Below are 27,587 nucleotides of genomic sequence, written 5' to 3' on the forward strand. Positions count from 1 at the left end.
TGGAGGCATCATGCTACCTGACTTCAAACTATACTACAAGGCTACAGTAACCAAAACAGCATGGTACTGGTACCAAAACAGATGTATAGACCAATGGAACAGAACAGAGCCCTCAGAAATAATACCACACATCTACAACCATCTGATCTTTGACAAATCCGACAAAAACAAGAAATGGGGAAAGGATTCCCTATTTAATAAATGGTGCTGGGAAAACTGGCTAGACATATGTAGAAAGCTGAAACTGGATTCCTTCCTTACACCTTATACAAAAATTAATTCAAGATGGATTAAAGACTTAAATGTTAGACCTAAAACCATAAAAACCCTAGAAGAAAACCTAGGCAATGCCATTCAGGACATAGGCATGGGTAAGGACTTCATGACTAAAACACCAAAAGCAATGGCAACAAAAACCAAAATTCACAAATGGGATCTAATTAAACTAAAGACCTTCTGCACAGTGAAAGAAACCACCATCAGAGTGAACAGGCAACCTACAGAATGGGAGAAAATTTTTACAATCTACCCATCTGACAAAGGGCTAATACCAGAATGTACAAAGAACTTAAACAAATTTACAAGAAAAAATTAAACCACCCCATCAAAAAGTGGGTGAAGGATATGAACAGACACTTCTCAAAAGAAAACATTTATGCAGCCAACATACATATGAAAAAATGCTCATCATCACTGGCCATCAAAGAAGTACAAATCAAAACCACAATGAGATACCATCTCACACCAGTTAGAATGGCGATCATTAAAAATTCAGGAAACAACAAGTGCTGGAGAGGATGTGGAGAAGAAATATGAACACTTTTCTACTGTTGGTGGGACTGTAAACTAGTTCAACCATTGTGGAAGACAGTGTGGCGATTCCTCAAGGATCTAGACCTAGAAATACCATTTGATCCAGCCATCCCATTACTGGGTATATGCACAAAGGATTATAAATCATGCTGCTATAAACACACATGCACACGTATGTTTACTGCAGCACTATTCACAATAGCAAAGACTTGGAACCAACCCAAATGTCTACCAATGATAGACTGGATTAATAAAATGTGGCACACATACACCATGGAATACTATGCAGCCATAAAAAAGGATGAGTTCATGTCCTTTGTAGGGACACGTATGAAGCTGGAAACCAATCATTCTCAGCAAACTATCGCAAGGACAGAAAACCAAACATTGTATGTTCTCACTCGTAGGTGGGAACTGAACAATGAGAACACTTGGACACAGGGTGGGAAACATCTCACACCAGGGCCTGTCATGGGCTCAGGGGAGGGGGGAGGGATAGCAGTAGGAGAAATACCTAATGTAAATGACGAGTTAATGGCTGCAGCACACCAACATGGCACATGTATATATGTGTAACAAACCTACACGTTGTGCACATGTATCCTAAAACTTAAAGTGTAATTAAAAAAAAAAAAAGAAAAAAGAAAAAATGGAAACCAAATAAATAAATAAAAGTACATCATCAGAAAACTTACAGCAAGATAGGTCCATTGTTATTCACTTATACTGGTAAGTAGTTTTTCAGATGTGTTTTATATTTTTCCCTATGTGGCTGTGGTAGACTGTTTGTAAAAATGGCTGCAATACTTCCTCTTGCTCCTGCATGTATATTCCCTTGCAATCATATTGCTTTTCCTCCCATCAAGGGCTAGAATCTATTTCTCTATCCCTTAAATCTAAGTTTTGCTGTGTGACTTTGACCAGTGGAATATTTAGCAGATGTGACACAAGTAGAAGCTTGAAAAGTGTCTGTTCTTAGGGTTTCGCTCTCTTGCCTTTGGGAACCTTCCTGGTACCTGAATATCAACATATCTGGGCTAGCCTGCTGGATGAGGGGAGGTCACAGAAAGAGATGCGCCAGACTTATCAGTCAGCCCAGCCAATGTCACATGGAGCAGATGAGCTATCTCAGTTGGGTGCATCACAGAATTGTCAGCAAATAAATGTTTGTTGTTTTAAGTCACTAAGTACTGGGGTGATTTGTTATATAATAAAAGCCAATTGATTCAGTAACTAATTTATAAACCTCAGTATTTTACATTAATTTTAATTAGTAAGAACATATAAATTGGACATGAAAAACCATTAGAACCCAAATCTATTTCTATATGTGATTTTATGTTTTGAAAAAAGTTACCTTCTGAACATGTAACTCAACATCTTGCTGTGTACAGCTTCCAATTTTCTGATTCACTTTTCTCACAACACCTTCTACATCCACAATGCTCTCTTTGTTGATGCTGTCAAGAGAAAAAATTCCCAACTTTAATCATCTCATCAGAGGTGTCAGAACTCATTTGGTGTTTCAGCAGTAAAGCTGAATATGTTAAAACTCTTCTTTAATATAGTAAGCCACTTGAGACAAAGCCAGTCTATTTAACCTACTTAGAATAAGCTATTATGTAGCATACTTTGTGAGATTCCTTGAAGAGATGATTTTTTAGATGCCATAATTTAGTTACCACTTATAAAATACTCTGGACATAAAAGGTAATAAAACCAGTACTGAATTGGGAAAAGTAGTAAAAAGTCTTTTAATTATTTATTAAAGAACATTTCCCTCCCTATTGTTGAGATTCACTAAGATCAGCATTTCCTATAATGAGAAATACTGGCTTCAATAAATGAAATTACTGGTATGTGATGGAATTAAATAATAGAAGAAGGTCAACTGAAAAGATTTTAAAGTAGTAAGAGGACATTAGGGTACTGTTTTGCAATTAAATTCTCACTATCTTTAGTTTCTGAGTATGCTCTGTCATCGGATTTATGACTATTGGATTGTGTACTCCCATTTAAAAGGATGCCTACATGAAGTTTAATATATGATGAGCGTAAAATAAATGCATCTCCTGGGTAGCTCATTTTTATAACAACTTGAATTCTGAACACCAGACACTCAAATTCTAAAATACAAAATTTATAAAGTAGCTTATTAAACACAATGATTATTTTTTAATCACTAGTACATAACTGAGGAAGAAAATGTATAATCCAAAATGGCGATTCCCATACAAAATGTACCAGTTTTACTTTTGTGTATATTATTGCACTGACAAAGTTTATCACAATATAGTTGATGAAAAGGATAAAATTTAATTTTCATGGAAAAATTCTATTCATTCTGATGAGGATTTGGGTCTTTAGTAGTTGTGGTGCAATTAGACATTCTAGAAACTGGACAGTACTTACCTTACACAAGAGAACACCAGAATCCATTTCGATGAAAAAGGATCAAAATGAGGATAATAGGTAAAGAGTAGTTAAGAAAGAAAATTGTTTATTTCACTTGGTTACAATGCCTAGAAATCTGTATGTCTGTTACCAACTAACTTAAAAAAAAAAAAAATCAACAGCATGCATATCTCTTGCACTCTCGTTAAGTCTCCTGCACTGGGGCTATCACCTAATACCTAGCTAAAATCTTGACTACTGAAGAAACTCAGAATTTATTATGGCAAATGAAGTAGTTGATGAACTAAGGTAAGGCTCTTCTAAGGCTTGAAGGTATCAAGAGGTTCCAGTGGACTGTTATAAGGGCTTTCTAATACTTGCAATCTAGTGTCACTGAATGAATCTACCTTCAATGTGACTGCCACCTACCAGTAAATGTGATAACTGAGTGTATATTCAGGCGTGGTGAGAATTCTATTGCTTATCTCACATGTACTTTACAAGGAAGGTTTTCTCCTTTGTACCAATCAATGTACTGCTTCATCAAGCAACTTGACCCGTCCCAAGTAGAGGTACACTCTGCTACCTTTCTTCTATATCCCTAACCCCTTGGTCCCCTCATCTCACCTCCTTTGACTCCTATTAGAAGGCATTGCTGGCCCTCTGGACCTCCCATTGTCAGACAACCTTCTTCAAGCAACTCAAGTCAAACACATCTACTTTTTTTTTTTTTGAGACAGTCTCATCTCTGTCACCCAGGCTGGAATGCAGTGGCCCTATCTCAGCTCCGCCTCCCGGATTCAAGTGATTCTCCTCTCTTAGCCTCCTGAGTAGCTGGGATTACAGGCATGTGCCACCATGCCTGGCTAATTTTTAAACTTTTAGCAGAGACAGGGTTTCACCATGTTGGCCAGGGTGGTCTCGAACTCCTGACCTCAGGTGATCCACCCATCTCGGCCTCCCAAAGTGCTGGCATTACAGGTGTGAGCCATCGCACCTGGCCCAAACACATCTACTTTTAAGGATTGAGAGTCATGCTAGTATCCTTCTAGAAAGAAGGTGGAATGTAGTCAAAGATACTCTGCCCAGGGCTGGCTGTAAGTCCAATTAAAGCAAACAAAAATTTCCTCTTCTTTCTCATTCGAAAGTACCAGATGACTCTTTTAACTCAGGACCTGAAACCTGGAACTATCTACTTTTAGTACTTTAATTCAGTAGTACTGAGTGCTAAAATATTAGATCAGCTAGTCTAGAAAACAACTACCGTTTAGAACATTGTTTCCAGTCCTAAACAACTTACAAAATAACTTCTGAAACCACAAACTATTTCGTAAGCTAGGGCCAAAGTTATTATAAATTTCTGCAATTACAAATTGCTCTACTGAATCAATGGGAAAGAAGGCAGGATTAATCAGACATAGGGAACAGTTAATTTTTTTAACCCTTCCAATCTCAGCATTTCTATATGCAGCTGTTAAAAATCATAACCTATTTAAACATTAGTAAAACCATTCCATGATTTTGGACAATTTAGCTCTATTATCTCTATACAGCTACATCTGTATCTACATCTATTTCTATCTTACTGTAGACATGAGTGAATTCAGAAGAAAAAGCATTAAAATAAAAAAGGTTCCATTTGTGAAAAAGGGTCAGACTATTGGAGGGTTTTATGTATACATATAAAATTGAGTCAAAACAAGAGAGACAGGAATACTTGAGTACATTACTGCCAGTAGAAGAATAAAATTCTACTGATTGTAGAAACAGTCTAATTATATGATTTTAACTGACATTGTATATGAAGATGGCATAATATCTACAGGAGAGGAAAGGAGGGGAGGGGAAGAAAGAGGGGAGGAGAGAGAAGAGTGAGGGTACCACTGCTAGCTTCTTTTCATTATTGGAATCCCACAATCTTTCTTCAGAAACCTCACACGCTATAGGTGATAAGTGACCTTCTGAGGAGCAATGCAAGTGATGGGTCCAGTGTTTATGTATAAATTAACTATTGGAAAAACTCAAACTCATTCTCATTCTTTTAGATAAAAGAAAAAAGCAGGGAAGACAGGGTAGGCGGAAAGAAGAAAGTTAGTTTAATTATTTTCTTTCCCTCAATGGGTAATCTTGAGCAAATCACACTTTGGAGAGCACTGGGGTAGAGAACAAGAATCATAAACCCTGAGAAATGGTTACTGCAGATGACCTGAAAATCAATGGTGAAGGTATAATTTCTGTACAGGAGACAGGTGAAAAAATATTTAACAGCACACAGCTCCAGTCAAAGAGGTCACCATCTTGCAAATAAATGATGGAGACATAAATCTGGAGAAAAAGCAGTTTATCTCTTGCTGCTGGGTCCCAGTGTCAGGTTTTGACTCTACAAGTCCTCTTGTGAGTACAGAGAAGAATCACTGGGATCAACTCACTGCAAACTCGTCTCCTAGGTTCAAGTGACCCTCCCACCTCAGCCTTCTGAGTAGCTGGGATTACAGGCAGGCGCACCACGCCCAGCTAATTTCTGCATTTTATATAGAGACAGGGTTTCATCATGTTGCCCAGGCTGGTCTCGAACTCCTGGGATCAAGTGATTCATCTGCCTCGGCTTCCCAAAGTGGTGGGATTATAGGCGTGAGCCACCATGCCTGGCAAACACACTTTTATTTTATAGCTCAAATGAAAGTGATTTTAGGCCAAGCATAGTGATTTTTAGGCCAGCACTTTTGGGAGGTCAAGGCAGGTGTTTCACCTGAGGTCAGGAGTTTAAGACCAGCCTGGCCAACATGGTGAAACCCCGTCCCTACTAAAAATACAAAAAATTAGCCGGGCGTTGGGGAGCGGCCCTGTAGCCCCAGCTACTTGGAAGCCTGAGGCAGAAGAACTGCTTGAACCCAGGAGGCAGAGGTTGCAGTGAGCAGAGATTGTGCCACTGCACTCCAGCCTGGGTGACAGAGCAAGACTCCATCTCAGAAAAAAAAAAAAAAAAAAAGAAAGAAAGAAAGGAAAAAGAGAAAAGAGATTTCACAACTAAATCCCTAAAGTATTATTTCTATTATCTCTTTAGCAATTCCCTTTTATGTTCCAGGTTCTGTGTGAAGTGCTTTACGTACACACTATCTCATTTGAGCTTCACAAAGGCTTACACAGTAGGTATTATCAACATTTTACAGATGAGAAAACTGAGACTCTAAAAGGTTAAGTAATCAGACTACCATCACATAGCTAATATCATTTAATGATTACTGCCCTGGACAGTTCTGTTACAGACTGACAAATTAGAACTAAATTTAAATATCTCAGAATGCATCATTGGCTCACTCTGAAATAATACATTTTCATTCTTAGAAGCTCATGAGCTGCTAGATTGCTTTATAGTTTCTGTGGGAAAAAAAAAAAACAAACGGAAAATAATAGGCCCTTTAGTAATAGTTTTGTTTTATACAAAGTTATATTTAGCCCAGGAGAATGAATCCCACAAATGATCTGAAAATTTCTGACAGCAGATTTTAGACCTGTTTTTTCCTTAGCACATCTTTAGCATTATCCAAATTCCCAATACAGATGTTGCAGTGGACAGGACTGAAAATAGAAGCTGTTTTTCCTCTAACAGATAAATACCCTGTTCCAACAAAGAGGTATAAAATGTAGGTGCAACTGTTCAAGGAGTTGCAATACACAACAGTATAATGGCTTCGCCTCCATTCACCAACGTATCCACACGGATGCTGAAGGGGTATCCACATGCCCACCTCTCTTTGGGCCTCAACTATAGACAATATACACTCCTACTATAGCACCTGTACCCTGCCTCTGCATGCAGTTGTTCATCTCCCTTTCCCTCTCCCAAAATTAAGCTTCTCCTAAGATATACATGGCACACATAAATCTTTGCATACTCAAGCCCAGCAGAGTAAATGAACCAGAGCACGTGCTAAATACAAGTTTGTAAAAATCAATGAGACTTCTTCTGAGTATTATTTTGGTATTTTCCAGATCTAATAGTTAATGTAGGCTGGGTGCAGTGGTTTATGCCTGTAATCCCAGCACTTTGGGAGGCCAGTGTGGGTGGATCATTTGAGATCAGGAGTTTGAGAGCAGCCTGGCCAACATGGTGAAACCCCGTCTCCACTAAAAGTACACCAAAAAAATTTAGCTGGGCATGGTAGCGTGCGCCTGTAGTCCCAGCTACTCGGGAGGCTGAGGCAGAGAATCGCTTGAACCCGGGAGGCAGAGGCTGCGGTGAGTCAAGACTGCGCCACTGCATTCCAGCCTGGGCGACAGAAGGAGACTCCGTCTCAAAACAAACAAATCGTTAATGTAGCAAACTGAAAATTTAACCTACCAACTAGTAGAACACCTATTTTAGGTGAAAGATCTAGAAAGGAAAGAAAATAAACAAACTTGTATGTAGCTAGGTGACTCATTAGAGAATGAGAAACATACTTGTGACTCATCAGCTACCAATAAATCACTTAACCACAATGACTAATATGAAGAAAAATAAAATAAAATATGTATGTACACACATAATGGTACTAAAAAAGGCTCATTTTCATAATCAAAATACCTCTATGTTTGGGGAGAGTGGGAAGTATTATATAAGCACAAACAGCGATATATAAATTATAACTTTAAAACTACTTTTCACATTAATTGTAGTCCTTTATAGCAGGCACTGTAACATTAAACTTTAAAAACCTGTGTTCACACTCACTGTCCTCTGTAAGAGTCAATACAAAAAGGCCTCCAGGACTTCCTTTAAAAAAAACTGGCTTTACAACACTTAATCAAAACTAACAAAAACTACTCTGTTAATTACTTTAAAATGGCACACATAAAAAAAAATTTTTTAAAGAAAAAAGGGACAATATATCAACTCCAGGATCAACTATTAAACATTAGATAAGATGGGGATCCAGAAACACAGGCCTGGATAGATATGTACTGCATCTTTCTGCTTCTACACAAATTTCATTTAAAAACCTCAAACCATTTCAGATATATAATTAAGAACCTGTTCCTAAAACCTCTAGGGAATTAGATGTGCCAACCTTCCCATGCAACTCATTCAGTCGCTTCATTTTTATATGCATTCAGCCATGAGAAAATTGATCTTTCCAACAAATTGATTAAAATAATGTGTGAAGAGTCCTGTGGCACTTAAATCCAATTAGTGAGTCAACTTTTTAGATTACTCTATTGATGAATTGGATATTCCTAAGACAGACAATTTGAGGCAAAATAGTTGGCTCTGTATTAAATTCCAATGTTTCTTTTAAGGAAAATACTCCAATGCTAGAAACTGCTAGCAGTATTGTCTAGCCAGTAAAGCAAAAGACAAGCACTTCAGATTTAATATCTAAAGTAAGTGCTAAGATCGTTATCTACTTAAGATATTAAAAGTGACCTCATATTTTGCCTTTTAAATGATTAAGAAACCCCAGCTGGAACTATCTGATTTGATATTTTTAATAGTAGAGTCCTTGCTTTTTTCCACCTGGTATATGGCCAGAGGGAATAGCGTTAAATATAGGGCTTCATGGAATTAACATATAAATACCATTATTTCTCCCACTTTGTTGTGTATGAGTTCACATGCTTTAAATGTCCCGTTTCTTTGGGCAGTAACATTCAAAATGGAAACGAAACATCCTGAAAATAAACAAATAGTCCTTAGGCACTCCTCTAGCCCTAAAGATAACTCCAAGCATTTTATGTACAACAACTGATCTAAGACAGAATGAAAATTAAACGGAGATTAAAAATGACCTTTCCCCCACAGACATATTTCTATCCATACTATTTTCCAAACCAGATTCTGGCAGAATGGTTAGCTGGTCCACTAACTGAGCTGCTAGCTTCCCAAAGAGAATGTGTTACTAACTAAATATTCTTTTGAATTATCTCATGCTTCATTGATCCTCAAGTTTCTAAGTAAAGATTTTTGTTTTATTTAAGCAACAGAATCCAATAGAATTGGTTTAGATGTTGGTGATATGCTGTTTTTAATAATAACAGAAGGGTGGTAGAATACTAAGCAATGGAACTCACACTACTTTCCAAATTTTGCCTTTCCAATTATATTTAGAGACTGAGAGATAAAGAGGAATGAGATCCTGAAGAGGTCAGTGAAACAATGAAAATAACAGGCACAGCCCATAAACCGCTATTTTCATTATAAAGTAGAATATACACAAGTGGGCCCAGATGAGGAATAGGAATCAGTTGTCATGCCATGAACACAGAGGATACTCCGGCCTGGTGTTAGATGACGGAATCAGGAGTCTTTGGGACAGGGTAGTTTGTAGGGTGTTTGTGGGGCAAGAGAAACAAAGAGGCGGAAAATAGTGGATAAAGGTGCAGAGAGTAGTTTCAGGAATGGAGCATGGGGCCACGTGAGATAAGGAGGAGGCTGAAAAGACTGGGAGAGAATGTGGAGATGGATAAAAAGACTAGAAGTCTTGATGAGGTCCAACAGAAAATGAGGTGGCCTGGGGGAGGCAGATTGGTGGAAATTATAATCAGAGGATTATGGGGTAAAACAACCTATTGGGCTTTTTATAAACTCAAAAGCCTGGAACTTCTCTTCAGTTAACTCAATATAGTTAACCTTAGGAGACACCACTGGCTGCCTACTCAATGGACTTCCTTTCTTCTTTGCTAAAGGAGCTAGCTTCACTCCTCTTCGGTGTCCACTCTTTATTCGGCCAAGTGCTATATGGGAAGAGGAGTTCATCCCAGCTCCAAAGAGTGGGTCATGTGTACTCTCAGTCCATGTTGGCAATTTATTCCAGATTAAAGGTGTCATTTCCACCTAGTTTCTCAAACCAGTCATTTTCTAATTCATTATTTTCCTTACTCCCACACATTAAGTAAGAAGCAAACAGATAAGATTCATGTTTTATCCACTCACTAGCAAACCCTGCTGTCACTTTCAAGAGTACAGTTTTGCTATAAAGCTTGTTTTGAAAATGTGAATTTGTTTCAACACCACTGACACATTAGGGAACAATTTGAGTATGAGAATTTTGCTTTTGCCTATGCCAGATTTCATCAGTGAGAACACTCGGTCAATACAGAAAACAATACTTGGGTGCACTCGGCCATGCAGGAATATACAAAATGCACACACCTTAAACATCTACCTGTAATTCATGTTATGAGCCATGCCCCTCCACATCTGGTGTTACAACTCTCCCTTTGATTTCAGACACTGTTCCTTCCATCACTTCACAATAACGTACAAACTGCCTTTCTTTTGACACCCACTTCCACAAGCAAACTGCACATTTTTTTCAAGGTAAAATGCTATATATATTGTAGTATTTACGTATTTCTTAACCATTCAATGAGTATAAAACTGTTAGCTTTAAGAAGTTAGGTTACTGGCCAGGCGTGGTGGCTCACGCCTCTAGACCCAGCACTTTGGGAGGCTGAGGTGGGTGGACCACCTGAGGTCAGGAGTTCAAGACCAGGCTGGCCAACATGGTGAAACCCTGTCTCTACTAAAAATACAAAAAGTAGCTGGGCATGGTGGTGGGCGCCTGTAATTTACTCAGCTACTCAGGAGGCTGAGGCAGGAGAATCGTTGAACCCAGGAGGCGGAGGTTGCAGTGAGCTGAGATTGCGCCACAGCACTCCAGCCTGGGCGACAAGAGTGAGACTCTGTCTCAAAAAAAAAAAAATACAAAAACAAAAACAAAAAACAAAAAACAAACAAACAACAACCAAAAAAACCCTTAGGTTCTTGTCTTTTCAAAAAGTGTGCCATTAATGAAGTTTTTTTTTAATTGACACACAATTGTACATATTTATGAGGTACAGTGTGATGTCTCCATAGAGGTATACATTGTGTAAAAATCAAATCAGGGCATTTGGCATATCTGTCACTTCAAACACTTATCACTTCCTTGCGGTGAGAACTTTCCAAAACCTCTCTTCTAGCTGTTTTGAAATATTCAACATTGTTAACCATAGTTACCCTACTGTGCAAGAGAACACCAGAACTTACTCTTCTTCCTATCTATCTGTAATTTTGAACGGACTGACCAACTCTCCCTTGTCTCCCTCCCCCACACCAACTATGCTCTCTACATCTATGTGATCAACATCTTTAGCACATGAGATCATGTAGTATTTCTCTTTCCACGTCCAGCTTATTCCACTTAACACAATGCTCTGCAGGTTCATCTATGTTGCCACAAACGACAAGATTTCATTTTTTATGGCTGAATAGTATTCCAGTGTGTATATATCCCACACTTTATCCATTCATCTGTTGAAGGAAACTTAGGTTGAATCCTTATCTTGGCTATGGTGAATGGTGCTGCAATAAATATTGGAGTGCAAATATGTATCTCTCTTTGACATAATCATTTCATTTCCTTTGGATAATTACTCCATAATGGGATTACTGGATCATATGGTAGTTCTATTTTTAATTTCTGATGAGCCGCCATACCGTTTTCCATAGAGGCTATAGTAATTTACATTCCCACCAATAGTGTATGAGGGGTTCCCTTTCTCCACATCAAGTTTTTGAGTGTTATGCCATTAACCCCATTTTCTCCATAAACACCGTGGTTTTTACTGCACAATTTTGCATAGGACAGTAATTTTTAGGAATGCATATGTCACACAGCAGAACTGACAGTACATTAGCACCACTTTACAAAAAGCTAATCTAAAAGGACACCCATCCCTAAATGTCTCAAGATCTCTTCTCCCTTGCTGTTGATGGAGCAATTCTAGGAAAGGACTTTAGTTGGTACAAGTGTCTAACAGAGAACCTGCAATTTGATGTGTTAAGGAACAGTATTAGTTATCCAGACAAATCCTTTCAATTCTTTCCTGCATCCACAATCTTAGTAAAAGATAAATCCTTATTTTAAATTCTGAGTCTGTGGTTTTATTTTCAACATCAGTGGCACACACCACACAGCTGCTTTTCTGAATGACTTTGTGCCTTATTCCTCACAAGAGTGATACAAAGGGGCAAAATGTATTGTGTCGTGTTAATGGCAGTGCTGATAAGGAAAAAAAGCCCAAAGCCTAAGCAAAAGTAGACGCAATTAATTATTAGATTTGCCTCTAGTGGTGTTAGATTTCATGTTTATAACTTTCAACATTTTTCTTATTGAGATTATTCAGGAAGAATAACTGTCACTGAAAACATGAAACTCTCTAGGTTCCAACTCCCTGTCTCTTCCCCTTATTCTTAGGGCATGCTTTTTAACAATAGTGGGATTCCTTAGAAGCAGCTACTGCTTTCCAGTAGAAGAGACAAACTCATTAGTGTTACAAATGGTTAAAAATAAATTCCTCCTTTGGAATTTTTAGCATGAATTTATCACTCAAACATAACAAATTTTTTTATTACTTTATAATCAGTTCTACTTTTTATTTTTAATATTTATTTATTTATTTATTTATTTTTTGTAGAGACAGCGTTTTGCCACGTTGCCCAGGTTGGTCTTGAACTCTTGGGCTCAAGTGATCCTCCTACCTCAGCCTCCTAAAGTGCTGGGATGACAGGCATGAGTCACCATGCCTGGCCCAGTTCTATTAAAAGACTACAGTGAGTACAGAATCTAAGACACCTTAGTCAAAACACTTAATATTTCACACCTCGATTTCCTCACCTGAAAACAAAACAAACAAACAACAAAAAAAGAAAAAAGAAAAAGAAAAAGAGAGAACAGAATCAACCTCCTCCCCACCCCAAAACAAAAAGACAAAAACAGTATTTATACCTCATGGGGCTGCTGTGCGGATCAAGTGAGAAAAAAGTCTGGCACTTTGCAGCTCCACACTTAGTATATAGTAATAGTCAGCTATTACTGCTATTATTATAAGCAAACCTGTTATTTCCCCTGTACACCAAATGGGGAAGATGCTGGTGACCATTGTACTGTACCTTGGGTCTGGTACAGGGACTAACAGAGAAGAGGCATCCAAATAAATATAAAAATCCATGCTAGACACTGGAAAGGTTGGCAAGATAAAGCAAGATAGTTACTATACTGAGTTTTAACTGCAGATTAAGTTTCTTAAATATTAAAAATAATAATATTTCACATGCAATAAGAGTCCTGTATGTGGTGGGGGATGGGTTTTCCATGATCTTTCATCTAAAAAATATATGACACCTACTACGGAGGTCGCTGAAGAGTATCCCATCGTTATTCACATAATCTATCAATAAACCCAAGATAATGACAGAAGATGAGCAGCATAATAGTGTTACCTTTTATTTCTCGTCATTCTAGGTACCACAGATTTAAGCACCTAGAAGCACTGTATTATATTAGATAGTCACAATACAGAACTAAAATATAACAGAAATCCTATATATTGAAGTATTCTGATTGTATTGTTAATAGTAGGGATAAACTTGGGAGTTGGCAGAGGCTGGGTGATGATCAAAATTTAATTCTGGATAATCGCTCATATTTTTCTAAACTATTTCCATTTATTACCACCACTAAAAAAAAAAAAAATCAATAATGGTAAAAGAGACACTATGTACATTAAGTTTTTTCATTTGCATACTTATATATCCTTATATCAACAAAAACTATTAAAATTTTTAACACAGAAACTTGACTATTAAAGGTTTTCAGCAAAACCAATAAACTTTTTAGCTTTCTGGTTATCAGAAATAATGTGTTAAATCTTACTATATACTCAATGAGAAACGTACTCACAGATCTACATAACCACCTACATTCAAATGAGTAATTTTTAAATCTTTGCAAGGATGTAATAAAGATTAGTTAGAAAAGAGGCATGCCATAAAGTTGTTACACACCAGTTCTTCAAATAATGTACCAACATAAAATGCTTCAATGTTATAAATTAAATGTACAATTCACTGAGGCAAAGAAGTGCAAAATGCCCAAACACAAGAAACCATATATTTGCTAATTAAAACAGCATTAAAAGAACAAAAATAAAAATAAATTAGGTAAGTACTTTAAAAAATAATAAAACCACCTTTTGACAATAAAAGTCTTTTTTTTTTTTTAGATAGGGTCTTGCTCTGTCACAAAGTCTGGAGTGCTGTGGCACGATCTCCGCTCACTGCAACCTTCGCCTCCCAGGTAGCTGGGACCACAGGCTCACACCACCACACCTGGCTAATTATTTTGACTTTTATTATAGAGATGATGTTTCACCATATTGCCTAGGCTGGTCTTGAACTTCTGGGCTCAAGTGATCTGCCTGCTTTGGCCTCCCAAAGTGCTGGGATTATAGGTGTGAGCCACCACGCCCAGCCATATGTTTCAATTCTAAGAGAAGAACAAGCTTTGTTTATACGTCAAGCAAGCATTTCTTTCAATTATAGTGAATTAGTATAGTACCACACTAGATCTCAGACTTGTGTATTTATCAGGCAAGTAGAAATAAGTGTTTGAATAAGAGTGTTAGCTTTGAAGAATGAGGTAAGATAAGCAAACAGTAAACAATATATGAGGTCACATGGTTGTCAGGGAAAACCAGAGATGGACAGTATTTAAAGTGGTAAAAACAAATTTTATTCAAGACTACTGCAATAGGGGAAAACAGATCTAAGTATAGAACTGGGCTCAACTTTGAATACACCATTGGCAAGTTGAAACTTAGAGCCAAAAATGGGAACATAGTCAGTGGATGGAAAATTACTAAGAGGAGCCATCAGGGGAAAGGGGGATTCTGGCGAAAGTAACCTAACAGGATTCTTGTTGATGGCAGGTGAGGGTGATCAGACATCACCTGAGGGATGGTGGAGGAGGAGGAACCTGATTAGCTACCGAGGGTGATCAGACACTGACGGAGGATGACAGGGGTTGTAGTTAAAGCAACTCAGTAGGATTCTTGTCAAAACTGAACAATGCACACATAAACATGAAGTAAATAAGTCAAGGTTTACTGGAGCAGAAAGTTCTTTCAAAGGAATCTGAGGAAGGTTTGGTCAATGAGGGACTCTTTGTCACCAGTTAGTAGGGAACTAAATCCCTGCGTTCTCTGTACCTCTATTACACCAATCTGTCCACGGGTGCTTTGCAAAAATTAAAGATTTAAATCATTCTTTAAATCATGATAACTTATTTATCTATTTATTTATTTGAGACGGAGTCCCACTCTGTTGCCCAGTCTGGAGTGCAACAGCGTGATCTCGGTTCACTGCAACCTCCGTCTCCTGGGTTCCAGCAATTCTCCTGCCTCAGCCTCCCAAGTAGCTGGGATTACAGGTGCCCACCACCACACCTGGCTAACTTTTTTTATTTTTAAGTAGAGATAGGGTTTCATCATGTTGGCCAGGTTGGTCTCGAACTCCTGACCTCAGATGATCCATCCACCTTGGCCTTCCAAAGTGCTGGGATTCCAGGTGTGAGCCACCACACCCGGCCCATGATAACTTACTTTTTAAGCTAGAGTCTTGCTCTGCTGCCCAAGCTGGACTGCAGTGGCACAATCACAGCTCACTGCCTGGACCTCCTGGGCTCAGGTGATTCTCCCACCTCAGCCTCTGGAGCAGCTGCGACTACAGGCACATGCCGCCATGCCCTACTAATTTTTTTTTTTTTTTTTTTTTTTGAGACAGAATCTCGCTGTGTTGTCTAGGCTGGAGTGCAGTGATGCAATCCTGGCTCACTGCAACCTCCGCCTCCTGGGTTCAAGTGATTCTGCTGCCTCAGCCTCCCGAGTAGCTGGGACTACAGGCACATGCCACCATGCCCAGCTAATTTTTTGTATTTTCAGTAGAGACGGGGTTTCGCCACGTTAGCCAGGATGGTCTTGATCTCCTGACCTCATGATCCACCTGCCTCGGCCTCCCAAAGTGCTGGGATTCCAGGCATGAGTGACCACATCTGGCCGACTAACTAAAAAAAATTTTTTTTTGTAGAGATGGGGTTTCGCCATATTGGCCAGGATGGTCTCAAACTTCTGGGCTCAAGTGAACTGCCCGTTTTGGCCTCCCGAAGTGTTGGGATTACAGGCATGAGCCACCATGCCCAGCTGTTAACTTATTGTATGAACTAATTTTTCTTCACTAAAACCCCAAGAATTTTGGGTCCAAAATAAGCATGGTGAGAAGTATGCACTACTCAATAAGGCACAGACCAGCAGTTCTAAAACTACTAAATGGGTTCTCTTTAGTGGAACAAAAAATGTCAACAACCCCCAGTAATCACTTAAATAAGTTCTGTCACGTTACTTAAACACCTACAAATACCAAACTAGTGTAAATGCTTATGCTTATAGCCCTTAACTTTAAAATAGAAATAAATGTTTAAATAAAAACAAAATTCAAATTAATAAGTAATATTAAGTTTTAGTTTCACTAAAACTAAGTTGCTGACATTTGGTTTACTGAATAAAGCTTGCAGCCTCAGAGCCAGTTCCATAATTAATTTGTTTCTGTATTCTGACTTCAATACTAGTAATGTGAAGAATACCTGTTCGGTTACCTAAAACATTAACTCTGAGGTAGAGTCAGGATATTTTAGCTTCATAATTAACCAAAATTCTGTAAAGAGTAATCTAAGAATGACAATTTAAATAAAGCATCAGTAATCATTTTATAAAACTATCTTGCTTATGTGAAAGTTAATGTGGCATTAATTAAAATTTGTATCAAATGAATTATCGAATACCTGAAACTTAACTGGAACTAGAAATAGAAACATTTTTCCTTGCATCAAACTGTTATACTATTAGTGATCCGCTGCTCCTATACAGACAAAAAGAGAATTTAATATATCTCCTTGAATGGCACAGGCTTTTCTGAGTTCAGAATTCCTCCAAATTACCAAGTACTACCTGGTAACCCAACTCGTTCAGCATGTGTCTCTATTCAAACTACTGTGAAACCTTCATTTGTACAGAATATGAATATCATTTGGCTTCAGCTGGCATGAATGCAATTGTAAATAAGACAGTAATGCTAATGGAGCACTAGATTCACATGGCAGTTTTCAGTTATAAATCTGTCTTTTAAAATGATATGGAATAATATAACTTTAAGATTATCATCAAAATATATACTAAAAATTTAAATATATATAATACATACATGTAAATACATATATTCTCAGTCTCCTAAGAATACATATGTGGATCCCTAAGAAACGAACGGAGAAACCAAACAATGAGGATCCTGATGGATATGGGGTTAAGCTAAATGACAAAGAATGAAGATTAATGAATAAAGCCAATGCCTTTAAAATGAGAAGTGAAGAGAGGTCACTGCAGGCATGGAATGTCTGCCCATCTGAAGGGTGCGTACTGGGAAGCAGTGGGAAATAACACTGTAGGGAGGGAAACACCAGGTGGAATGAATCTTGGACATGGTTGGAAGTAGGAAGCCATTACAGATTTTAGATAAACTAGCACTGAAAATAAAACTTCTGGCAAGTGTGGACTTAAAGAGGGAGCAAAAAGGGCATGTATCCTTCAATAAATATTAGTTTAATAAATGACTGGACTACTTTGTCCTAAACCAAATAACATGGCAGAAAATACAAAGAACACTAAAGGGAGACAAAAAAATTGAAGCCAAATATCTTTAAAATCTCATGTGGACAGACAGACATAAGACTTTACTCTCAAATGTTTTAGAAATTTTAGTACTGCTGTCCTTCTGGTATCATATCAGAAAATTCAATTATCTTCCATGCTTAAAAACACAGAAAGTCACGCCTGTAATCCCAACACTTTGGGAGGTTGAGGCGGGTGGATCCCACCTGAGGTCAGGAGTTCAAGACCAGTTCGAGACCAACGAACATGGTGAAATCCCGTCTCTACTAAAAACACAAAAAATAAGCCGGGTGTGGTGGCTGGAACCTGTAATCCCAGTTACGAGGCTGAGGCAGGAGAATCACTTGAACCTGGGAAACGGAGGTTGCAATGACGTGAGACCGCGCCACTGCACTCCAGCCTGGGCAACAAGAGCCAAACTCCATCTCAAAACAACAACAACAAAACACAGAAAGTCCAAGTGAACTTAAAGTTTCTTCAGTTTGGTACAACAATAATGAATATAGTTAGTGAGTAACAATAATAATAACCACAGTGAATATAGTTAGACCACAGCGGGTTATAAAATTTCCTCCTTTTAATCTGTTAATAACAAATAGAGGAATTTCTTTTTATTGCTCTTTATGATTCAATAATAACCTTACACCTTAGATTTTTGTTTTTATAAGTATCAGTTCACCAAACGGTACTGCCTAAACAAGTGACCTCAAAGATAAATGTATGAAAGCTATCTTAATTTTTGCTTTCACAATGGAGTAATGCATACCCATTTTAGAAAAAACACAGTAACAATTTTTAGGAAAAGGAAGTTAAAAGACGAAGAAAATCTCCATACATCTTTTCCCTAAAAAAAGTTCTAAAAAGTTCTTGTTGAAGTCTAAAAGTGGACTTCTCTTATCAAGGATCAGGATTTCTGAACTATCTTAGAAGTACGGGTTACATCACACAGAAAGGACAAAATGACCCATCTGGAACATAAAATCATGTTCCTAAGAAAATTATCTTAACCAACTACAAAACCTAAAAACTCATCTTTTGCCAACGAGTCTTTGCCATAAGAATTTCCCTTTTTCACAAGATAGCAAAAGCCATTAACTCACCTACTGGTAATTACTCAGGCTTGATTCCTTAACATACTAGTGCCAAAAGTTTAATAACTGTTATCTATGTACCACATGTTGAATCTATTGTATAAAATTGGCTCCATTCACTTACATATAACCAGTGACAAGGTTTATAATTTGCAACAGCTCAACCTTTTCCCACACATTGCTACTTTATATAAAGTCCATTTTTTAAAAGGACTAAAAATAGCTACATGTTCTTTGCTTAAAAAAAAAAATTCAAGTCACAATTTAGTTGTTAAGCCTGAACTGCATCTAGATCTTTATGGAGTTCCACTTCAGGAATTACAAACTCTAGGCTAAATTATCTATATTCTTCCCTTGTCTAAAAGAAAGATCACCCATGGCTGGGCGTGGTGGCTCATGCCTGTAATCCCAGCACTTTGGGCGGCCAAGGCGGGTGGATCGCCTGAGGTCAGGAGTTCAAGACCAGCCTGACCAACATGGAGAAAACCCATCTCTACCAAAAATACAAAAGTAGCTGGGCGTGGTGGCACATGCCTGTAATCCCAGCTACTGGGGAGGCTGGGGCAGGAGAATTGCTTGAACCTGGAAGGTGGAGGTTGCGGTGAGCAGAGATCACACCATTGCACTCCAGCCTGGGCAACGAGAGTGAAATTCCATCTCAAAAAAAAAAAAAGAAAGATCACCCGTATATCATCCCAATTGGATGAAAGCCCTTATTGAAATAATGATAAAAAGGTGTTCTTTAATTTTATGAGGGCATTAGTGAACTAAGTTCTGTCTGGGAGACCATTTGAAAGTAGCCTTTTTAGCTATTAAGCTATGGTTGACATTTGATATACTCAATTGCTGTTACTTAGTCAAGCCCCAGGAGTTTCTGAGAAGACCTGAAATAATAAGAATAACTTATTCGTGGAGTACTTTAAATGTGTCTACTTCTAAACACATCACATGGATTAACTGTCCACTTGTCAGTAGAATGCCTCTCACTGAATATTATGGGTAAGTAGGATTTAGAAAAGGCTTTTCCACTGGAAGCTTTAGGAACATAACACTGAGCTTATAATGCAGTTTAATGGAAAAATGTATTCTCTATGTAACTGTCAGCTTCATGTATTAGTTTTCAGAACCAAATAATTATACAAAAGACGATAACTAAAAAAGTTGTTTGTTGATTTGAGGTTGACTTTTTTCCAGTATTTTTCAGTATATTTAACAGAATTTAGGATCTATGTCTGCAGTTTCCAGGACCATCTTTTTTTCTTTTATAGAAGGCTCTCTGTGCAGATTAAATTTCTAGGGACCAAGCTCATTTATGTTTGACTTCACAGGATACACACTAACCTTAAAAGGCTGGAAGACAAATGCACCCCACAAGCACACACTCTAACTAGGAGACAAAACAAGCAAACCTAATTACCAGAAGACACATGCAGAAGAATAGTGGTCATCTCTGGGCAGCAGGATAGGGAGATAGGGAGAGGTGGGGCTACTGTACTAGGAGTACTAAAATACTACTGATCTCACCTATGACTTAATTCATGGCACTGAAGTTCTGAAACCTGAGAGGTATTACTATGATGTAATGAAACTGATTTTGATAAATACCTACATCAAAACCAGCTGCTGAGCATCCTTTATATGTGTAACATTGTGCTAGAGGGTCAGGGAGGGCTGAAAGCTAAATTAGGATATTGAATTAGGTAATTTTTAAGTTTCTTTCCAATTCTAAAATTCATAATTCCATCTGTATTAACTCATCTTAGAAAGCATGCATCTAAAGAGCAAAGATTTAAAAAAGAAGTAGAAAAAAGATATCATTTACTCTGATTGAATTCTTTGTTAAAAAACACTTACATCTATGAAATTACTTTATTACTTAAAACATAAAGACCATACATTTTCCCATGTTTTCTGAGATCATTATCATGGAAATAAAATTCTGATGAAATTGAAAAAAACATGAAACAAAATTAGCCACATCACCATTACCAAGTAAAACAGCTCTCATCACCTTAGAGCCACTGCACGCACAACCACACTTCTATCTCTATATCTGCCTCCTGTAAGCTGAACAAAACAATGTGCTGCTTCTACGGGAACTCTGGGCCAGACAGCTCAGACTTTTACAGGAGGAAAAAGTAAGTTTTACCTTTTTTCTCCTAAATCCTTTTGGTGTCAAAGCTAAAAGTTTTAACACATTTGTTTTACTTCCTTCTGGAGGAAATCATTTGCCAAACTACATTCTTTTATTTTATATACTTTTATTTTTTGGTTAGAAAACTTGTTGCTCAATATGCAAATCTCAAACTGGGGGAGGCAGGGAGGGAGGGAAGGAGGGAGGAAATGAAGTTCAACAAACACAACAAAATAAAGTTGCTCCGCTATGTTGAGGCTGCCAGGCTTTTTGTTACTCTACTTGAAAGTAAATGTGACTTGTCTGTAGAGAGTGCTGCTTCAGCAGTTCCAAATGAATTTCAAGCCTGTGCTCCATATTTTCTCTTTTGTAAGTTTAATGTATTCAGCAACACTGAACTGACAATTTAAATAACTACATTTTTAAACAAACGAAGCATTGATGTTAATGTATGAAAATGGTCCAAACCCCTGGGAGTCTCCGTTCCCACCATTGTTTATTCTGACAACAGGATATAATTGCTTACTTACTTGGCAGCAAATTTAACCATCTGCTTGCTTGCATGGTCTCCCACCGCCACAAGAGCCTGGACATTAAACTGCTGCTGACGTAGGACTAAGAAGCACTGTTTCCCTAAAAAAGACAGAAAGAACACAAATGTATTAAGGACACACAACTTCAGGTTTTACAAAGAAGGAAAATGCTCTTTACTTTAAAACTGGGCCAAAATGTACTACACTCATCAGGCACGCACACATGTGTATCCTATCCATTCGGCTTCCACAGCCAAAATACTCACACTCAACTAACAACCCTTAAAGAAACTCAAGTTCCTATGATGAGTAACAAGAAATGCTTTTAACTTGTTATAAGAACACAGGCAAATCACCAATTTCAAAAAAACTTCTAAATCAAGAAAATTATTTTGTCATTGCATTGATTAAACAAATTTCAAGCAACTTGAGATCACTTTCAACATTCATTCAATAATTAGTATATTCTACATGCAAAGGCACTGTACTACTATGGAAGTCTCAATACTGCAACCATGAAAGTGCTAACATAGTGCTTAAAAACAAGGACACAAACACTCTATGGGGGTGGTCCATCTACAGAGTTTCTTCCTACCAAAGTGCATTTTAAACAGCATTTAAATTGACAGGCTAGTACCTTTCATGTTCTACGTTCTTCATTTTTCCTTTATCGTCTTCCTAGTCCTTCATATTTTATAAGAGCCTCACATTTTTTTTTTTTACTCCAAATAACTTACATTGTCTATAAAAGATCATTTTCTTCAAGCCCTATAACCAGTTTTATTTTTACATATCCTGGGCCTCTTTATTCCTCCTCCTTTTATAAAGAACTGTCACTCCTTATTCTTAACCTTCTGAAAAACATTATTCATAATATATATCATTTATTACGTCTCCTTGTGACATCCCTTTTCCTCCAAAGCAGACCCTTCTTAAGTCTCTGATCAAATTCTGGGAAATTACTTCCTCATAAAAAAGGGGTTAATCTCTCCAAGACCACTTTTCACATCAGATTGTCTTGTAAAACATCAAGAGAAGATTTTGTTTTTTAAACTGAGCATTATCTTTTACATTTAGAATGGGCCTTAACAAAAAAAAAGAAAGAAAGAAAAAGGAGAGCAAAAATACAAGCAGTCTTACAGTTACTACTTTCAACATACAGTATTTTGAAATGCAAATCAGATAGCAGTCACAAGTTAAAAAAGACAGGTTGCAAACAAAGTATCAACACAGACATAATCTATTTACTTTGGAGTCATATATGACTGGCAGGTTTTTAACCACTAAAAAACACTCTTAATTTTCCCTTTTCCTTTGGAGGATGATCCAGTCACAAAGTAAAATCCTAAAAAACAAAGTTGTATTAATGAAACAAATTCAAAAGAATTAAAAAATACTGGATGGACAAAGGTTATGACCACAGAGAAACTTGCAGATGAATAAAAATAACATTTTCCTAGGAACTACTATTGAAATCACAGCCACACGTTACCCCACTTAGAAAAGTACGTTACCGTGAAATGGAAGATAATGTGCATACGACAGTGCTAGGCTAAGCCACAATTTAGTCAGAGTGTATTAGCTACTCTAACAGTGCAGACAGAAGCAGCACCAACCTAGCTGCCTCACAAAGCCATCCAGTGATGAATTTCAGGCCTACACAAAGACCCTGGAGAAAGAATGGAGAACTCTAAAGGACTTACAAAGGGTGAGCACAGGAAAAGACTACGGGTCAGCACTAGGGGGTAACAATTAGTGTTAAGTGTCTGGTAGAAAAAAAACCGAAAGGCTTTGAAATCTAAAGGTCTGGTATCATATCCTATCACTTCCTATGAAGGGGCCTGTGGGAAAATTATTAAACCACTTTATATCTCAGTTCTTCATCTGGAAAATGGAGATGGTAATAGTCTTGGGGTTTTCTCCCATAATCATGAGGATTTTATAAGATGTTTAAAGTTGAGATGGAGCCCAATTAATGTTAACTATTAATGACTTTTTTTTTTTTGAGACGGAGTTTCGCTCTTGTTGCCCAGGCTGGAGTGCAATGACGCAACCTCAGCTCATTGCAACTTCTGCCTCCCGGGTTCAAGCGATTCTCCTGCCTCAGCCTCCTGAGTAGCTGGGATTATAGGCACGTACCACCAGGCCTGGCTAATTTTTTTTTTTTTTTTTTTTTTTTTGAGGCGGAGTCTTCACTCTGTCGCCCAGGCTGGAGTGCAGTGGCACCATCTCGGCTCACTGCAAGCTCCGCCTCCCGGGTTCGCGCCATTCTCCTGCCTCAGCCTCCGGAGTAGCTGGGACTACAGGCGCCCGCCACCGCGCCCGGCTAATTTTTTGTATTTTAGTAGAGACGGGGTTTCACCGTGTTAGCCAGGATGGTCTCGATCTACTGACCTCGTGATCCGCCCGCCTCGGCCTCCCAAAGTGCAGGGATTACAGGCGTGAGCCACCGCGCCCGGCCTAATTTTTGTATTTTTAGTAGAGATGTGGTTTCACCATGTTGACAAAGCTGGTCTTGAACTCCTGACCTTAGGTGATCCACCTGCCTCAGCCTCCCAAAGTGCTGGGATTACAGGCGTGAGCTCACTGCAACCTCCACCTCCCGGGTTCAAGCAATTCTCCTGTCTCAGCCTCCTGAGTAGTTGGGACTACAAGTGCCCGCCACCACACCTGGCTAATTTTTTATTTTTCGTAGAGATGGGGTTTCACCATATTAGTCAGGCTGGTCTCGAACTCCTGACCTCAGGTGATCCACCCTCCTCGGCTTCCCCAAGTGTTGGGATTACAGGTGTGAGCCACCACGCCCGGCCTTAATGATTATTATTAGTAACACCACTACCACTGACTACTTATTTGATGACTGATTAGCATTCCTGTTTCACAGCTGGATGACTATATACAAAAACTATGCAGGGCGCTGGGAACACAAACACAAATATTTGTTAGAAAATCATGATAGACTATTACATGAGGAAACAGTGATAAAACCATATGTAATGTGTAATCCCAATTTTGTTTGTGTAAGAAGTATAAGATTGATCATACAGGGGAAAAAACCACCAAAATGTGGCTACCAATGAATGGTGAAATTATAGGAAACTGTTCTGTCCCTGTATTTTTCTGTATTTTCTGAACTTTCTACAATAAATATGCACTACTTTTCTAATCAGAATATGAAAATTTTAAGAGAACTATACACTCAGAGGTAGGTATAGAAGAAAGGGAAGGGCTGCAAAGGAACTTTGGCCAAGTTCAAAATTAAACACAAGCAGGAAGTAGAACTCGGGAAGTTTTAGGCGGCTAAATATAGGAGCAAACGTACCTCCTAAGATTTGTACGCCTGCTAGAGAATAGAAATGAAATCAATGGTTATAAGTGAAGGCCAGTCACAGTGGCTCACGCCTGTAATCTCAGCACTTTGGGAGGCCAAGGTGGGCAGATCACTTGAGGTCAGGAGTTCGAGACTAGGTTAGCCAACGTGGTGAAACCCCATCTCTACTAAAAATATAAAAATTAGCCGGGCGTGGTGGCAGGTGCCTGTAATCCCAGCCACTTGGGAGGTTGAGGCTGGAGAATTGCTTGAACCCAGGAGGCGGAGGTTGCAATGAGCTGAGATTGTGTCACTGCACTCCAGCCTGGGTGACAGAGCAAGACTCCATCTCCAAAAAAAAAAAAAAAAAAAGTGAAGTGAAGAATGTTCACTATACCCTTTAAATGTCTACTGTGCTTGTTAGATTTAATTCTAAAAATTATTTTTTTCTTATTAAAAAAAGGCAACAGGGCCGGGCGCGGTGGCTCAAGCCTGTAATCCCAGCACTTTGGGAGGCCGAGACGGGCGGATCACAAGGTCAGGAGATCCAGCCCATCCTGGCGAACACGGTGAAACCCCGTCTCTACTAAAAAATACAAAAAACTAGCCGGGCGAGGCGGCGGGCACCTGTAGTCCCAGCTACTCGGGAGGCTGAGGCAGGAGAATGGCGTAAACCCGGGAGGCGGAGCTTGCAGTGAGCTGAGATCCGGCCACTGCACTCCAGCCTGGGCGACAGAGCGAGACTTCGTCTCAAAAAAAAAAAAAAAAAAAAAAGGCAACAGATGGGGGAGGAAGGGAATGAAGTAGAGAGACCAATCTATGAGGAAATTATTTTATAAAAACCTATATAGTATGTAAAAGTGTGCCAGTACAAAAAACAACCAGATCAATAGAACATAAGAAAAAATTGATAATAGACCCTATTAGATAAAGGAGATCCTAATTCTAAACAGAATTCAGGAGATTATAAAATTTAAATAAACACCCCAACAAATACAAAAACTGAGTAAAAAATGGAACTGAATATTAAACTATAACATGGAGGGAGAACTTCCTAAGTTTAAGAATGAAAAAACATTTATATACAAAAATAAATCAAAGGAACAATAACACTGAGAAAAAATAAGTGCTGAACGACATATAACCTATATAAGTTAATCTTTTTAATACATAAGGATCTTAAAGATTTCTGAGAAAAGAACACTGAGATCCCAATAGATAAACAGACAATAGACCAAAACAGATAATCTGAAGGAAAAAGAAGAAAACCATAGTAAGTAAATACAGTATAAGGAAAAAATGTTACTGGTAATGAAAGTAATGCAAGTTGAAGCAAACAACAACAGATTACCTCTCTCAAATGAGCAAAGATTAAAAAAATACAAAATATAAAATCGAGTATTACTCAATGCTTGGGAGAATTAAAACGGTAAAATTGTTCCTTTATAACTTGCCAAAGGCAGGGTAAACTTGCGTAATGCTTCTGCAGACCAATTTGGCAATAAGCATTAAAAGGCTTAAAAACGTTATCTTTGACTCAATAAATACATAATATATGTTAAGGAAATTGAAATGGAACTACTTGTGACTAATGCTATGGTCCCCAAGCTTTCTATGTTCAAAGCACTTTCAAATACAAGAACCTTAATGGTCCACTTAAAATGATCTTTAAAGGACTCAAGAAAACAGTCAGTACTGGCTTCCTGGTAAATAGAACTGTCCACTCAGACTACTTCTCTATGAAGTACTTTTGAGACCAAGTTCTTGTCGTGTATTAGGAAACAAAATGGTTCTTTCTTTGGCTCTGGTTGGTGACACACTGTACTGCATGATTACCTTAGTTCCCTGTTTTACGAGGCACTACCTTCCACATGCTGAGAGACACACAGGAGCAGTGTGTACATGTTCCTTTTAGTGCAAATTAAAAACACAAAAAATATGGTCATGTCTGTAAATGTATATATTTTTTTCCTGCAAGAACACACAAGAAAAAACAGCAGCTATTTTGCAGGGAACAGACTGTTGTGAGATGGAGGAGATAGAATTGTGAGACCTCTACTTCGTATGTTTTTCTACTACTGGGATTTTTATTTTTACCATACCCATACATTACTTTTTATTTTAAGAAGCAAATACATAATTCCTCGGTTTAGTAAAAAGTTCTCACTTCAAAAGCTGGTACATGAACTTTAGAGGGCAGATTAATCAACTGCTAAATATTATTCATCTTTCTTCTTGGAACTTTCCAACACAAAAGACAGTTTATAGAAAAGTCAGTGTTCAAAACAGCTGAACAAACTATCTTTTGGTATTTTGTTTTTGTTTCGTTGAGACAAGAGTCTTGCTCTGTTGTCCAGGCTGGAAAGTAATGGCACAATCTCAGCTCACTGCAACCTCTGCCTCCTGGGTTCAAGGGATTCTCCTGCCTCAGTCTCCTGAGTAGTTGGGATTACAAGCATGCACCACTATGCCTAATTTTTAATTTTTTAAATAGAGATGGAGTTTCCCCATGTTGGCGAGGCTGGTCTCGAACTCCTGACTTCAAGTGATCCACCTGCCTCAGCCTCCCAAAGTGTTGGGATTACAGGCCTGGTCTATCTTTTGATATTTTCAATTCAAATTCTTAACACTTAAAACTTTGTGCTGCATTTTGATTGCTGACTTTTAGCTTGCTAAGCCCCCTGGATTCATTATTTAGATAATGTACCTTAACTTCCTAATATCCAACATTAATATTTTCCTTCATCATTTGTATTAATCAATTAGGGATTAAAACAACAAAGATCTAA

General features: G+C 38.1%; 1 protein-coding gene across 2 annotated transcripts in view; it reads right to left on the reverse strand.

Moving 5' to 3' along the window:
* The window catches only part of DARS1 (aspartyl-tRNA synthetase 1), an 83,606-nt gene that overhangs the window by 36,711 nt on the left and 19,308 nt on the right, over positions 1-27,587 (reverse strand). For both annotated transcript variants that reach the window (XM_005573043.4, XM_065525427.1), the window contains exons 4-5: positions 21,486-21,588; positions 2,171-2,273 (exon numbers count right to left, since the gene is read on the reverse strand). In XM_005573043.4, coding sequence (XP_005573100.3) covers positions 2,171-2,273; positions 21,486-21,588 — 206 coding nt within the window. The remainder of the gene's footprint in view (positions 1-2,170; positions 2,274-21,485; positions 21,589-27,587) is intronic.

Source organism: Macaca fascicularis, chromosome 12, assembly GCF_037993035.2.
Source record: "Macaca fascicularis isolate 582-1 chromosome 12, T2T-MFA8v1.1".
NCBI lineage: Eukaryota > Metazoa > Chordata > Mammalia > Primates > Cercopithecidae > Macaca > Macaca fascicularis.